Source organism: Mobula hypostoma, chromosome 15 (genome assembly GCF_963921235.1).
Source record: "Mobula hypostoma chromosome 15, sMobHyp1.1, whole genome shotgun sequence".
Lineage (NCBI taxonomy): Eukaryota > Metazoa > Chordata > Chondrichthyes > Myliobatiformes > Myliobatidae > Mobula > Mobula hypostoma.
Genome location: NC_086111.1, coordinates 47,897,788 through 47,912,875, shown reverse-complemented (window position 1 = coordinate 47,912,875; position 15,088 = coordinate 47,897,788). Strand labels below are relative to the sequence as shown.

Here is a 15,088-nt window from a genome sequence, read left to right as displayed (position 1 = left end):
TGCAATACAGTGCTCGTCATCAACCTACCGTCCTCCCCTCTGTGCAATACAGTGCTCGTCATCAACCTACCGTCCTCCCCTCTGTGCAATACAGTGCTCGTCATCAACCTACCGTCCTCCCCTCTGTGCAATACAGTGCTCGTCATCAACCTACCGTCCTCCCCTCTGTGCAATACAGTGCTCGTCATCAACCTACCGTCCTCCCCTCTGTGCAATACAGTGCTCGTCATCAACCTACCGTCCTCCCCTCTGTGCAATACAGTGCTCGTCATCAACCTACCGTCCTCCCCTCTGTGCAATACAGTGCTCGTCATCAACCTACCGTCCTCCCCTCTGTGCAATACAGTGTTCGTCATCAACCTACCGTCCTCCCCTCTGTGCAATACAGTGCTCGTCATCAACCTACCGTCCTCCCCTCTGTGCAATACAGTGCTCGTCATCAACCTACCGTCCTCCCCTCTGTGCAATACAGTGCTCGTCATCAACCTACCGTCCTCCCCTCTGTGCAATACAGTGCTCGTCATCAACCTACCGTCCTCCCCTCTGTGCAATACAGTGCTCATCATCAACCTACCGTCCTCCCCTCTGTGCAATACAGTGCTCATCATCAACCTACCGTCCTCCCCTCTGTGCAATACAGTGCTCATCATCAACCTACCGTCCTCCCCTCTGTGCAATACAGTGCTCATCATCAACCTACCGTCCTCCCCTCTGTGCAATACAGTGCTCATCATCAACCTACCGTCCTCCCCTCTGTGCAATACAGTGCTCATCATCAACCTACCGTCCTCCCCTCTGTACAATACAGTGCTCAACAGAGCACACCATCAGCCTAACATCCTCCCCTTCCTGCAATTCAGCACTCACCAGTTATCAACGGCCTCCCCTTTCTCACGTTGAAAATAAACGTAGTCCTACTGCGCACGGCCATAATGGGCTGAGAGACTTCGAACAAGATTGCAAATGGAGCTACTCGGTCACTGCCCACCACTGTGAGAGCTAGCATCGCGCATTGCGTGAAGTTCAAAGAAGGATGTTTATTTTTTTTCAATTGCGCTCTCTCACGGAACCCTGGTTGAGAAATCCTAATGTAGAACGTAGAAGTATTGTATTATTGCCTCCATTTCGGAGGCTTGAGCTACTGATTCAGGCTTTAATACACTGCAGCTTTAGGGAAAAACCCATGGAAGAAGTGCAAAAGAGTTCTCCTGATTTCTTGCCTCAATTTTGTTTTTTTAATATAATGTACTGTTTCATAAGTGGCAGGGATCACTGGCAAATTCATATTTAATTATCCATCCATCATTGTGTTAAGAAGATGTCTTCTTGAACTAACATATAACGAATATAGCAGTTACTTTATATAATGATTTTTAGACTTTGCTCCAACGACCTTGAAGGGAGTGTTGATATATCCCAGCACCTGTTGTCCTTGACCTTTTACTTGGTAAGGACAGGAATTTGGGAGGTTATTGTGGAAGGAGCATTGGTATGCAGTGGAACCTCATGCATGGTGTTCAGATCAGCTGCATTGTGCTGTGATAATGAATGGTTCATGTGAATGTGTATGGATCAAGCCAGTTGATTAGTTTTGAATAATGTATTGCTGGAGGAATGTGCTCTCTTTAAATGTCTTTATCATTCTCTATGTCTCTTAATATCACGTAAGCAGTAGTGATTGAAACATTTGTTTATTATTGCAGGGGTACTACAGAAGCAATGAATTTATTATTACTCAGCATCCTTTGCCACACACAACGAAGGACTTTTGGCGAATGATTTGGGACCACAATGCACAAATTATTGTTATGTTACCGGACAACCATGGACTTGTGAGTATGAGCAGTTTCTTGTAAATATAATTTCAGCTGCTGTTTTATTTTAGTAGTTCTGTATATTTCTTTTTAAAATAAGCTCAAAAAAAGAAGCAGAAGCAGGCTAATCAGCCACTTGTACCTGCCCTGCCATTTCAGTAGCCGACTTATCTCAGTGTTACCCTTCTGCACTAATTCCATTTATACTTAAAGAAAATGACTGAACTCTACCTTGAATATACTTGCCATCACCTTTTACAAAGTGAAATCGAGTGACATAGGTGACAACAGAGCTTCACTTCCAAATGAGCACAATGCCTTCTTTGACCACCAAAGCATGGAGAAACCATCATGAACTCCCACAGCCCCCAATGATCCTGAGGCCAATGTGAGAGCATCTGGCCCAATGGGGTTTCTGGTCAAGCACTAAAAGCCTGTGCTGATCAACTGGCTGGAGTGTTAACTGAGACCTTTAACCTCTTGATTTGGCAGATTGAGGTACCACCCGCTTTAAGCAGGCTTCAATTATGCCAGTGCCTAAAAAGAACATGGTAACCTACTTCAATGACTATCATCCAAAAGCACTTACATCCACAGTGATGAAATGTTTTGAGACATAGGTGATGAAATATATCACCAACTGCCTGATAGCGACTTGGATCTGCTCTAATATGCCTACCAGCACAGCAGGCCCATAGCAGATGCCATTTCATTCACTCTTGACTCAACACTGAAATTTCTGGATAGCAGATTTGCTCTTTATCAACTATAGCATTTCAAAACTAATCAATAAGCTTCAAGACCTTGGCCTCAGTACCTCCTTATACAACTGGAATTTTGGTTTCCTCATTTACAGACCCCAGTCAGTTTGGATTGGCAAAAACACCTCCTCCACAATCTCCATCAACACTGGTACATCACAAGACTGTGGGCTTACCCCAAGACTGAACCGGTCCCACAACCTATGGACTCACTTTCAAGGAGTCTTCATCTCACGTTCTCAATATTTAATGCTTTTTTTTTCTTTTTTTTGTATTTGCACAGTTTGTTGGTCTTTTCCACACTGGTTGTCCATCCTATTGGTACAGTCTTTCATTGATTCTATTATGGTTATGGAGTTATTGAGTATGCCCGCTGAAAGTGAATCTCAGGGTTACATATGGTGACTTACATGTACTTTGATAATAAATTTACTTTGAACTTTGAACCACACAACTCAGCTTCCACAGCTCTAAAGGATAGAGAATTCACTAAATAAGTTTCTTTGCATCCCTCTTCTTACCTTGAGATGGGGAGCTCTGGTTCTAGAAAATATAAAGCACGTATATCTTATCAAATTTGTGACTATTTCTAACCTCTTGAAGAAGGTTTTTACTTCTGAATTTAATCAAGTTATGATACCTGATTTTTTAATGTATTTGTGAATATAATCATTCAATTCTCACAGGTTTGAAACTCTGAGCATGACTAGCATGTTGTTCTATTTATTTTGTAAACCGTAAGAATTTTGAATTCCATCATAACTAGAGGTGGTGTACTCCTGTTTAACATCAGAACATTCTTACTATTGAGAATCTCAATTTCCTGACTCTAACCTGCTCTGTAAATATAAACAGACATAAAGTGCACAATTGTCTTGTGACGCACGGTATCTCAGTCAAAATAATGGAATTATTAACCTTTATGGCCTCTTAACGTTATAGCCAAATGGTGGCACGATGGTGCAGTAGTTAGCATGGTGTTCACACAACTCCCATGACCTAGGTTAGACCTGACCTACTGGCAAGAGTCTGGATATTGTACATTCTCCCTGTGAGCCTGTGGGTTTCCTCCCACTTCCCAAAGATGTGCTGGTTGGTAGGTAAAACGGCCACAGTGAAGTATACGTGGGTGGGACATTGATAGGGACTTGGAGCTGATATAGATGGGAATGCTCTGAGCTGGCATAGACTAAATGGGCTGAATAGCCACCTCCTGTGTCATAAGAAAAAATGAGGGAATGTCTGTTTAGGTTAATTAGATAAGTTTTTAAACTGAACCCTTCCTTTGACTGCAAAAAGGATTAGAAGCTGCATGCACACAGCAGAACAGAGAAGGCTACCAGCTCCAGAGTGGGGGGGAGCATGACCTCAACTTAATGTACCCACAAAGTAAAAGTTGAAAGAAAAAGTATTTAACATAATTCTGGAGAAATAGGAACTTATAATTAAAACTGCTTTGGATGGAGCCACCATATCTGTTTTTCCTTCTCAATAGATGTGAGAGGTAATGTGATCTGCTTCATAACAATAACAAAGTGGGATGCATGCTCATTCAGAGGAGGCATTGTCTAGCCAGTTTAACGATGGGGCCTCTTGCACATTCCTATTTCTCTTCCTTGTGGATCCTTTTTCAAACTTTCTTCTTAATCATTACTTCTAACATCTTTCTTTTTGGGTAGCCTCCAACCTGATGGCATGAATATTGATTTCTCCTTCCTTTTAAAAAAAATACCCTGCCCTCCCCACTTCCTCTATTCCCCACTCTAACCTTCACCACTTCTCACCCGCCTATCACTTCATCCCAGGTCCCCTCTTCCTTCTCTTTCTCCTATGGTCCATTCTCCTCTATCAGATCCCTTCTTCTCGAGCCCTTTACCTTTCCCACCCATATGGTGTCGCCTATCAGCTTCCAGCTAGTTTTCTTCCTCTCCGTCCACCTTGTTATTCTGGCATCTTCCCCCTTCCTTCTCTGCCCTGAAGAATGGTCTTGATGTTTCAATCCCTATGGTAAGTTGGCACCCTCGATGTTGGCAGTGGGCTTGGAGTGGTGACAAGGAGGGAGGGTAGGTATGTCATTGGGGTCATCAGGTGGGCACCCTCCTTCTTTGACATTTCGTTGATAAGCCCACGATGTCTCCAGAGGGCTCAACGGTGCTACCTGGCGTCCCAGATACACCCCCCTCAGTTCCATACCCTCCTGTCTTCATCTTGCAGCCCAGTTCTTGTCTTTCCTTTCAATCCAAATCCAATTGCTGCTTTCTTCTGCTGCGTTTGACAAGAACTTGATTGCTTGTTGGAGGCACCCCCATCTTATCAGGCTCACATCTGCATTGATGGTTTCCCACTCCTTGCTGTTAGACTTTGGCCATTTCACCAATGGCTTACGTCCTTGCATGTTCTCCACTTTACGATGTGCCTGGCCGTGTCTTGGACCACTGCTTGTGCCTGAAACTTCTTCCACATCCCTTAGGGTGCTGATACTCTGTGGACTGTGGGTTTCTTCCTGCTACTGAGTTTCATCCGACTGATTTGACCTTCCTCTTAACAGAATCTGGTCAATGTGGGGCCCTGGGTTGGAGATTTTCAAGCATTTCTTTCGTCCTTGATGAATTTTTAGACCACGAGTTGATGTTACTTTAGTCCAGCCACACCTACAGGTCTGAAGAACATAACCAGCTGCTGATTTCTCAAGAGTATTGCCATTTTCTTGATTCATTGTCGTGTCCATGCCAAGGTTCGTTACCGGGAGGTCAGTCAGAGAGTCTTCTGCAGACTGAAATGTCAACTGTTTATTCATTTTCATAGATGCTGCCTGACTTGCTCAGTTGCTCCTGCATCTTGTGTGTGTCGCTTTGGATTTCCAGCATCTGCAGAGTTTCTCGTGCTTATCTTTTTCGTTATCTCTCTGTCCCTTGTTTAATTTATTCACATGAAGCACCCTGGATCAATTTATATTGTTAAAAGTTTTACTGTTGCAAACTATATGACGCTGCATATCCAATAGAGTAGTTGATTTATCAATCCTTTTAGTAGTTGCTAGAATGTGAAAAGTGTTAGCAACATATTAGGCTGGATCCTGCTTGCCTTGCACTTGTCTACTGAGCTATTCCCATGGCTGCACTTTTTGTAGTTTGAGTCAGACTGAACTCCAGACCTCACTCTGCAGTTATCCGATGATGTGCAGTCATCCACGAGCACTGGTTAGGCTGGTGACTCTGTGACACCACTGCAATGACAGCCTGATTATCTTTTTTACAACTTTAAAAAAATGTAAATAAAGTAAATAAAAGCATTAAAAATGAGTGAGGTGAGAAAAGACATTTATCTGCTCTCACCTTTTCAAAGAAGCTCAGTGACCTCACTTAGATAGCATCTAGTGGCCAGATTGCTGAGAAACCAAGGGACCAATGCGTGCAGCCCCTCATTTTAAAGTGAGGAAGTTCTTCCTCTACACTCAATGCTGAACCCAGTGGAGGAATGGAAAAGCAGGTGTGCTGGTAGACAGATCTGCATAAACTTAACAATAAAAGATTTGGAGTCATACAGCCCAGAAACAGGTCCTTCAATCCAACTCCTCCATAGGCTCAAAATAATTGAAAGGAGGATTAGAAGGGGTTGTAGACATCTCCAAAACATTCCATAATAAGGAGGAGGGAGGGTGTAGAGTTGAAACCCTCATCATATTTAGGCTGTACTTGGATATGCAGATGAAGAGTTATGACCTACAGGGCCAGAAACACAGTATTAGATGTATAGCATAGACACAATGGCTTTTTCCTGTGCCTAAAGTTTTTGAGGGTTCGATGAAATAACTGACAAACTTATGTAGGATTTTCAGAATAAATAGCAGCAACGCGAAGTCAAACTGTGTTTGCTGCAAACGTGTTGTCTACTCCAAGGTTAAAGAGCAAAGGAATGTGTCTTTAAACTTAAAATTAATAAGGAGTTCACTTTCCACAGCCCAACCACGGGGTTTGTGATCCTTCCAATCTCCCTGCTAAGATCTTAGCCGTCTTGTTTATTCTGCTGTAAGCTTGCCCCTTGCCCTGCCACGGCTGGGGCATGGACCTCACGCCTGTAACCCTGCTCCTGTTATTCCCGTTTCTTCCAAGGTGCTGCTGAAGAATTGTTCCCATCAGAAATTGGGAGATATGGGAGAAAAGCTGTAGGGCCAGTGTACTGATGGGCAGTAACCTTTGATGAAGGCAGCTTAAAACAAGAACTAGGTGATATTCACTTCAACCTTTGTAGGAGATTTTCAGAGATACAATATCTGATTGATTAGAATATTGTGCTTTTTTTAAAGTTGCACAAAATTGCACAACTATGGAGCAAAAATGCTACTGTTGCATGCTTAATGTACATTTGGCAGATAAGGCAGGACCAGTACCTTATCTTTTAGCAACTGTGCAGGAAAACATTAAATCCTATCATTTTGGGAAAATATAGGGTTAGGATCAAAATAATTTTAGAAGCATGGCCGTTTTGGTTCATCCCTTGTCACAGTAGGGAAAAAATGAGCATGAGAACCCTTGATTGTGTGGTATGAGGTTTGAATCCTGTTGTGGTATTTTCTTAATTCAACAGCAGATAAATAGGACTGACTCAAGATACTGAATGGGCTGCGCCAGTCCTAAGCCTCTGTAATTAAGCTGAATATATCTTGGCCTTCCCACAGTGGTGTGGCATGTGGTCCCTGAGAAGATTGCAGTGCTAGCCAGAGACAAGATAATATTGTAGTCTTAAACTTTTATAAAATTTGCCCAAAAATTTGAACCTAGAAGGGACTGTAATTTCCCCTTGTCTACTCTGCCGGCTGCTGGTAGATCTCCTAATGGATCTGTCCCAACTTTGTCCATCCACTGAGGGTCACTGAATGTGACCGAGACTTTACTTGTTTAGACAAATATCTGGAAATTCAGAGTAATGTTTCAGTTTCCTTGCAAGCCTATTATTGACTGGACCTCCAGCCTGTTTATTTTTATGCAGAGAGTGTTTCTTGTGATTAATTTGAGCCAAACCTTATGGTGCAATCCAATCTTCACCTGGTTATCTTTAAGTAATTACCAGAAGTAGCACAAACATAAAAAAAATCTGTAAATGCTGGAAATCCAAGCAACGCACACAAAATGCTGGAGGAACTAGCAGTACAGGCAGCATCAATGGAAAAGAGTGAACAGTCGACTTTGCGGGCCAAGACTGTTCATCAGCCTGGCCTGCTGAGTTTCTCCAACATTTTGTGTGAATTGCCAGGAGTAGTTTCAGATCAGTCCAAGATAAGTAGATAGATATTTTATTGATCCGAAAGGAAATTACTGTCACAGTAGCATTACAAGTGCACAGATATACAAATATTAGAAGAGAAGTAAGAAAAAAAAGTTACCTCAAACAGTCAACAGAAGAGGATCATCACTTCCCCGGCTATAGGTTGGCACATTATAGAGCCTAATGGCCAAGGGTAAGAATGGCCTCATATAGCACTTTTTGGAGCAGCGCAGTTGTTTTAGTCTATTACTAAAGACAATGTAAATTTGTAGAAAACAGGTCAGGTTTATTTGTAGAATATAGAAATTTTATATTAATTTTTCTTTCTACTAAACATGAAGGGCAGGTACTTCAGTGAACCTAGTGAATAGTTGTGTATTGTTTATGGAATTGTAATTCATAGCCACAAATTAGAACTTTACTTCACATGGTCAGACTTTTCGGAATCTGATTTTTCATTTCATGCTTTATCTTTACTGTGCTTGATAAAACTGTCAGATTTTCACTTATTTGGAGGCAAATTTTATTTTTAATTATGTGCATGTAATTAATGCCCATCTAAATCCTAAAGTAGGAATTATTTACTTGCTGAGTGTCAGAACAGTTGCCAAGAAGGTGTCAAAATTAGCAGTGATGGTCAAAGCAGCTGGAATATAAAATGCTAACTCTAATTTAGTGGAGCGATTTCACTGCAAGGGAATAGATTTTGGAATAAACTTATGAAGCATAAAACTAAAGAAATAAATTCAAACTCCCTGTCATTAAAATTGCAAGATACCCCGCGGGACTAAAATTGATGCTTACAGATGTTAGAAATGTCTTGTTGTGAAGTACTTTGAAGTGTATGCTCTCCACCATACAGTATAATATAATGTTAAAAAAAAATCATTCCTTACAGAATATGCTGAAGAAAAATTAACATTATAATTTTAAATGTATTTATAGTATCCTTAAAGATGTAGTTTTATATTAAGAATGGTGCGTGGTCAAAGATATTGTACTTGGACTGGTACTGTGAACATATTTTGTGATGACGTGTCACGTGACTGCCAATTAAAACAAAAGTAGGTGACACAAATTTGGAAGCATGGAAAAAAGAAAAGAAATACTAAATGATAGTTAGTAACAGAACAAAAAAATATGCCAATAAATATATATCCCTCTCAAGGAAGAAATATAACAAACATAATCCCTGCATAAAACAAATCTTCCAACTGAAATCATCCACTTAACTGAGAATTTCAGACTACCCTTGAACTCCTTTGAAAAATAGATCTGGTGACTATGGGATAGCTGGTGGACAACTGCTGTTTTTCATTAGCAGTTTCAGAGGATGACCTCATGCAGATCTTGGATTAAAAGGTCCAGCTTCAGGCTGACATCCTCGCAACATGAAAAGGCACTGATTTTGCAGACTAGATGGAAGATTGAGGACTGAAAGCTTGATGCTCCATGGGGTCACTGCCATTGTTGGAATATGAACCAAAGCACCTCCAAGGATTTGATTGGAGAAAGGGTTTATTGATAATGTTACAGTCAGGAATTTGTTTTGAGAACTTGTACTAACAACTTCATGGCAATGCTAGGTTAAGACTGCGATTGCATGATAGTGGTCAGATGCACTTTTGGGAATTTGATAAAATATTTTGCAATAAAAATTAACTACCTATCAGGTAAATGAAGATTTTCACAAATTTCCATCTTGAATTGGCCTTCAAACTGCAACTCAACTTGAAGTCCCTTCCAAGATGTTGCAGGTTCCACTGTGTTTCTTGAAAATGAATGCAGACTTACTTGACAAGCTCATATTATTTGTTGGGCACACATTACAGCTTTTTTTCTGTCACATTCCCAGATAGAAGCTGTTTTCTAATTCTTCAGAGAAAATTTGACCTCTGACAACCTGATATGGCATCCTTATGCCAAATGCAGGCCATTCATACTTGGTGTCCCAAGTCTATGCTGCACTATAATATTCATGTGGGGCGGGTTGATCAATATCTGAAATGATAGCTGTCAGTGTAAAATTGGCAGCATAATCTTCATCTCACGATTCACTTCCTCTATTGCTTGAGCAGGTTACAAATCTTGGATACCTGAGGGAAAAAGAGTAAGGTCTTGTGACTTGATAGGAGAATAAAATTGATATTCCTACACTGTTAATGCACGTTATCATAACAGAATGTGGTGTGAGTGTTAAGTAGATGTGATAAGAGTTGAATATGTCAATTCCATTATCTTAAATGGATACATCATGACCTCAGCATTGATCCTTTACATAATGATTAGCCGGAATCCTTTATGGGCACAAGTACACCTGCAGTGCTTAGTTAATTCCTGTGGCCTGTGGGCATATAACACATTCTTCTTCTAAAAAAAGAGAAAGGTATCAATAATGTTCTGCTTGATGTAGCTATGATAGTAAAGTAGCTGCCAACAGGTGCAATGTTTAACACTGCTATTTAAAGTTCCTAACAATTAAACTGTGAGGATGAGGTGACATTTATGATTGGAAAATGCAATTCCTCAGGACTGCTATTAACTGAGCAATGGGATGTAATAATTTGTGGTATTTGAGGTTGAATATGCCTTCAGAAACTGCTTTCATTGATTTTAAGCATTTGTGATGTTTGAACTCTTTGAGTAAGTTCCAAGGGCTGATCACCTGGTATACATCATGTGTATCCCCTCTGCCACATCTGATTCCTGGGGATTATAGCACCTCTCCTCCTCTTTCATCCTTTACCAAGGTATTACTTCAGCATCAGCATATTTGGATGCACAATTTCCCAACGTCAATTAAACCTTATTGTTGGTTGCACAGCACCGTGAAGAATGTTTTCAGCAACTCCAATGGTTTCCCTTCATGAAGTACAGCCTCATGTAGCTTGCCCCACCTCCACTGATGTGTTCAGGTGGTGTGCAAACTATCCAGTTTGTCTCCTAGGCTGTCCCTGCGAATTCTTTACCCATTCAGAGTTAACATTAAGAATTTGAAGATTAATTCCTGGCAGCTTGCATTATGAGCTGTTTAAGAAGTAGGAGATACAATGGTAAATCATTTTATTTTTGCCAGGTTCTATCCTAACCCTGGCACATCTTACACACTTTCCCAATGATAGTCCAGACTTTTTCCAGTTATACCATTTTCTCCCAAATTCAAAATGTGCTGGTAAGTTAGCCACTCCTGTAAGTTACTCCTAGTGTGGCCGGAAAATTAAAGTGGAGTTGATAGGCATATGTGGGAGAATTAAGTAACAGGGAAACAAGTGGGTAAATGAGACTGACAGGAATTCTTCTGAGTTGGAATAGAATCTGTGGGCTGAAGGGCTCTTTTTATGCTGTGAAGAAATTTGAGAAACTGGTCCTTTGTAAATTAGCCATAAGAATTCAAAGCTAATTGTATTATGTTTCTGTGGGAAGATTATTTTTATGAGGTTTTCCATTTGCTAATTAGGTGCTTTTGTTTGGAAGAGTTTCTGCTTTTAAGGGAAAAAAAAAAGCAGCTTATACAGAATTGAAGAAATCTCAGGCACCAGAAATGGAGAAGCAAAACTCGGCTTTCCTTGGCAATCCCAACCTAGTGATAAAAGTTAAAATAACATTTGAGTTTGGAAACCCTCTCAAATGTTTTGTGCTCTTTTCTATGAACAATGCTGAAATGCTGTCAAGTAAAAATGCCCTATTTGTTTTCCCAGTAGATTAGGATGATACCATAACCCACGTTCCTGTCTATTTATTCCATCAGTATAGATGGCTGTTGTTCAGTGCCATTCAAAAGCAATAAGCTCTCCCAGGCTTTTGGCCAATGTTCCTTCCTCAAAGAAGAAACCATTCATTTCCTTATATTTTATGGTTGAATAATAGTTGCTATGATTCCCTATATTAATACGTGTCTGTGCTCTAAAATGCAGTTTATTTCATGAAATGTTTGAATGCAAAAGTCACAATATTATGCTATGGGGTTCCCTAAGGTTGTTATAGCCAGGGCTGGTAGTGAGGATAAGCTCCTACTACCAATGATATGCATGTCAAATAACTTCTTACAATCAAGTCCTGCTCCTGGCCTTCATGTGTGACATAGCTACTAAGCCCAGTGGAACCATTTCTACGGACAGGAGGAAGGGCAAAGGCGGGTTACAGCACCTTAAAACCAGTTGCTTTGGGCAGATGGGGCTTATCAGCTGTGGTTGGCAACTCATTTCAGAGAAAACTCTGGTCTCAAATCTCTACTGCCTTCTGGCTGTATCCACTCATGGGGAAGACTTTGGTAGTAAACCCTGAGGAAAACTACGGAGCAGGAATCCCGAAGAGAGTCCTACGTTGAGTTCAATGCTGACTGGTAACTCCTGCAGCGCCACTGGTGCCAACTGTTTCGGTCTTCGCTGTTCGTTTGGATTCATCAGTTACATGGAGAGAGAGTTCCTGCTCCATAGGCAACGGTTTGCTCTCCATATCATACTGCCCAGGTTTGCATATTACGTAAACAGCTGGGATGCAACATCCATGACTGACCCCCAACCAACGGAGGGCCGCAGTGTTATGATGAAATATCGCTGCTTTGGGACAATGCTAAGCAATGAACAGACATCTGTTATAATCAGAGGAAAAATATCTGGTCAGTGTTAACTGAGGCACGCTTCTGCAGAATTCCCAGCTGCAAGTTTAAAAGACCATTAACAAAGGCCTCAGAGGAGGTTGCCTTATTAGCCCGGGAGAAGAAAGCATAAATATGTATCTGCTGCTAAACTACTGAGAATTATGCAATGAGCTTCCATTCCCCCTACCCACAGGACTTCTTTCCAGATATTCAAATTAATGATAATAAGCAACATGACTGAGAGCGTTCCCAGTCTTGAAAATGCATTGTTCTTTTCCAACAGGCCGAGGATGAATCTGTGTACTGGCCAAGCCGTGAAGAATCCATGAATTGTGAAGCTTTTACTGTAACCCTCATCAGCAAAGACATCCTGTGCCTCTCTAATGAAGAACAAGTCATCATCCATGATTTCATCCTGGAGGCAACACAGGTAAAGCTAAATATTCTAGATTTACAATTTTGTGTTAATTGATAAATAATCACTTTTATGAAACTGAATGTTCCCAAAGTCGAGCTGTTAAACATGGGAGAAACTTTATAATATTAAAAAACATTGTTTTAAAATACTGATCAAACCAATTACATTCAAAAGCAAAGTTCTTCCAAGGTAAATGAGAAAACGAAACTCATGATTGTTTTAATGCTGATAAAGTGTTTCTTTTAAACTAACAATCAATCGATCAAACTCTGGCACATTGTTGCTCATTAGATAGACTTAAGATAAATATGATTATCTTCTGTTCATATATGAAGCAAATCAGATTTTGATATTTTTATGTTTCCTCACAAATGGTCAGAGGACATTCAGCAAAATTACAGGACTATCAGATTTAGATTAATGTTAGGAGAGGCTGCAATCTGCATTAGATTAAGATATATAAATTAGGCTAACAGTAACCTCATTTTGACCAGTCATCATTCTTCGAATACTTACATCTCATTGAGAGTTGAGAATGAAGATCTTCCATTGATGCATGCCAAGTTGGTAAACAATAATGTGGTATCATCAGTGTATTGCTATTAGCAAAAATTAGGCAACATAGAAGCTGGCTCTTTATCCAGTATCACTAAGGCATTCAGTTCCCTGTGCAGCTACAATGGCTATGGGATTTTATGCTCAGCATGCCGTTATATGATTGGTTCTTTATAAAGAAATATTAATCTTCAGAAATGTTACCCTGGCTGAGTAAGTTGATAGATCCAGTGTGATATCTGGTGACACCATTAAGGTTACTAAAGCTTAGAGTCAGGTTGCGAGTGCATTAACTAAAAATAGACAGTACCATTAAGAAGATCACTTGGTGTTAAACAAACTAATTTGTATAGTAATGATCCAAATACAATTTTAGGACATAGAACCCAGAACAGTACAGCACAGTACAGGCCTTTCAGCCCACAATGTTGTGCCAACCCTTTAATATATTTCAAGATCAATCCAGCCCTTCCTGCCCACGTAGCCTCCATTTTTCACCAACCATGTGCCTACCTAAAAATCCTGACATTCACTGCAAAGAATCCTGCCTTTAATCTTGTGCTCTGCCTTCAAGTTCAATCTTTCAAAGTGTATCACTTCACAATTCTCTGGGCTGAACACTATCTGCCACTTCTCAGCCCAGCTCTGCAAACAATCGATATCAATTATAACCCACAACAACCCTCCACACTATTCACAACGCCACCAGGCTTCATGTTATTGGCAAATTTACTAGCCCATCCTTTCCCTTCCTTATCCAAATCATTTATAAAAATATCACAAAGAGCAAGGGTTCCAGAACAGATCTATGCGGAACACCACTAGTCACAGACCTCCAGTCAAAATACACTCCATCTTTCACCCTCTACCTTCTGTGACAAGCCAGTTCTGAATCCACACAGCCAAGTTTTCCTGGATCCCATGTCTCCTGGCTTTCTGAATGAGTCTACCATAGCAAACCTTGTTGAATGTCTTACTAAAATCCACATACACCATATCCACTGCTCTACCTTGATCAACTAATTTGTCACTACCTTGAAGAATTCACTCAGGCTCATGAGTCCATCACAAAGCCATGCTGACTGTCCCTAATCAGACTATATTTATCTAACTGCTCATAAATCCTCACTAAGAATCCTCTACAATAGTTTGCGTACCACTGATGATGTAAGACTTGCTGGTCTATAATCCCCAAGATCGTAGAACAATTATCTTGCATAAAGGCCACCCTCCAATCTGCAACTACTCTTGTAGCCAGTGAGAACACAAAGATCATCACCAAAGGTGCAGCAGCTTCTTTCCTTGTTTCCCATAGTAACCTGGGATACATCCCATCTGGCCCCAGAGACTTATGTATCCTAATGTTTTTCAAAAGTTTCAGCACATCTTCTTGCTTAACGTTGGCGTGGTCCAGCATATTAGTCTGTTCTACGCTATCCACACTTTTGTCAACGTCCCTCTTACTGAATACTAAAGCAAAGTATTCATTAAGGATCTTCCTTATCTCCTCTGACTCCAGGAACATTTCTTCTTTAGTCCATGATCAGTTTTACTCTCACTCTAGTCATGCTCCTGTTCTTCACATACAGTATGTGTAAAATACCTTAGGGGTTTCCTTAATCTTACTCACCAAGGCCTTCTCATGTCCTCTTCTACCTCTCCTTTGTCCCTCTTA

General features: G+C 40.7%; 1 protein-coding gene across 1 annotated transcript in view; it reads left to right on the top strand.

The window, feature by feature from the left end:
- LOC134356821 (receptor-type tyrosine-protein phosphatase gamma-like) overlaps window positions 1-15,088 on the top strand; it is a 699,039-nt gene that overhangs the window by 666,707 nt on the left and 17,244 nt on the right. Inside the window, exons 25-26 of the mRNA XM_063067988.1 lie at window positions 1,704-1,832; window positions 12,724-12,870. Coding sequence (XP_062924058.1) covers window positions 1,704-1,832; window positions 12,724-12,870 — 276 coding nt within the window. The remainder of the gene's footprint in view (window positions 1-1,703; window positions 1,833-12,723; window positions 12,871-15,088) is intronic.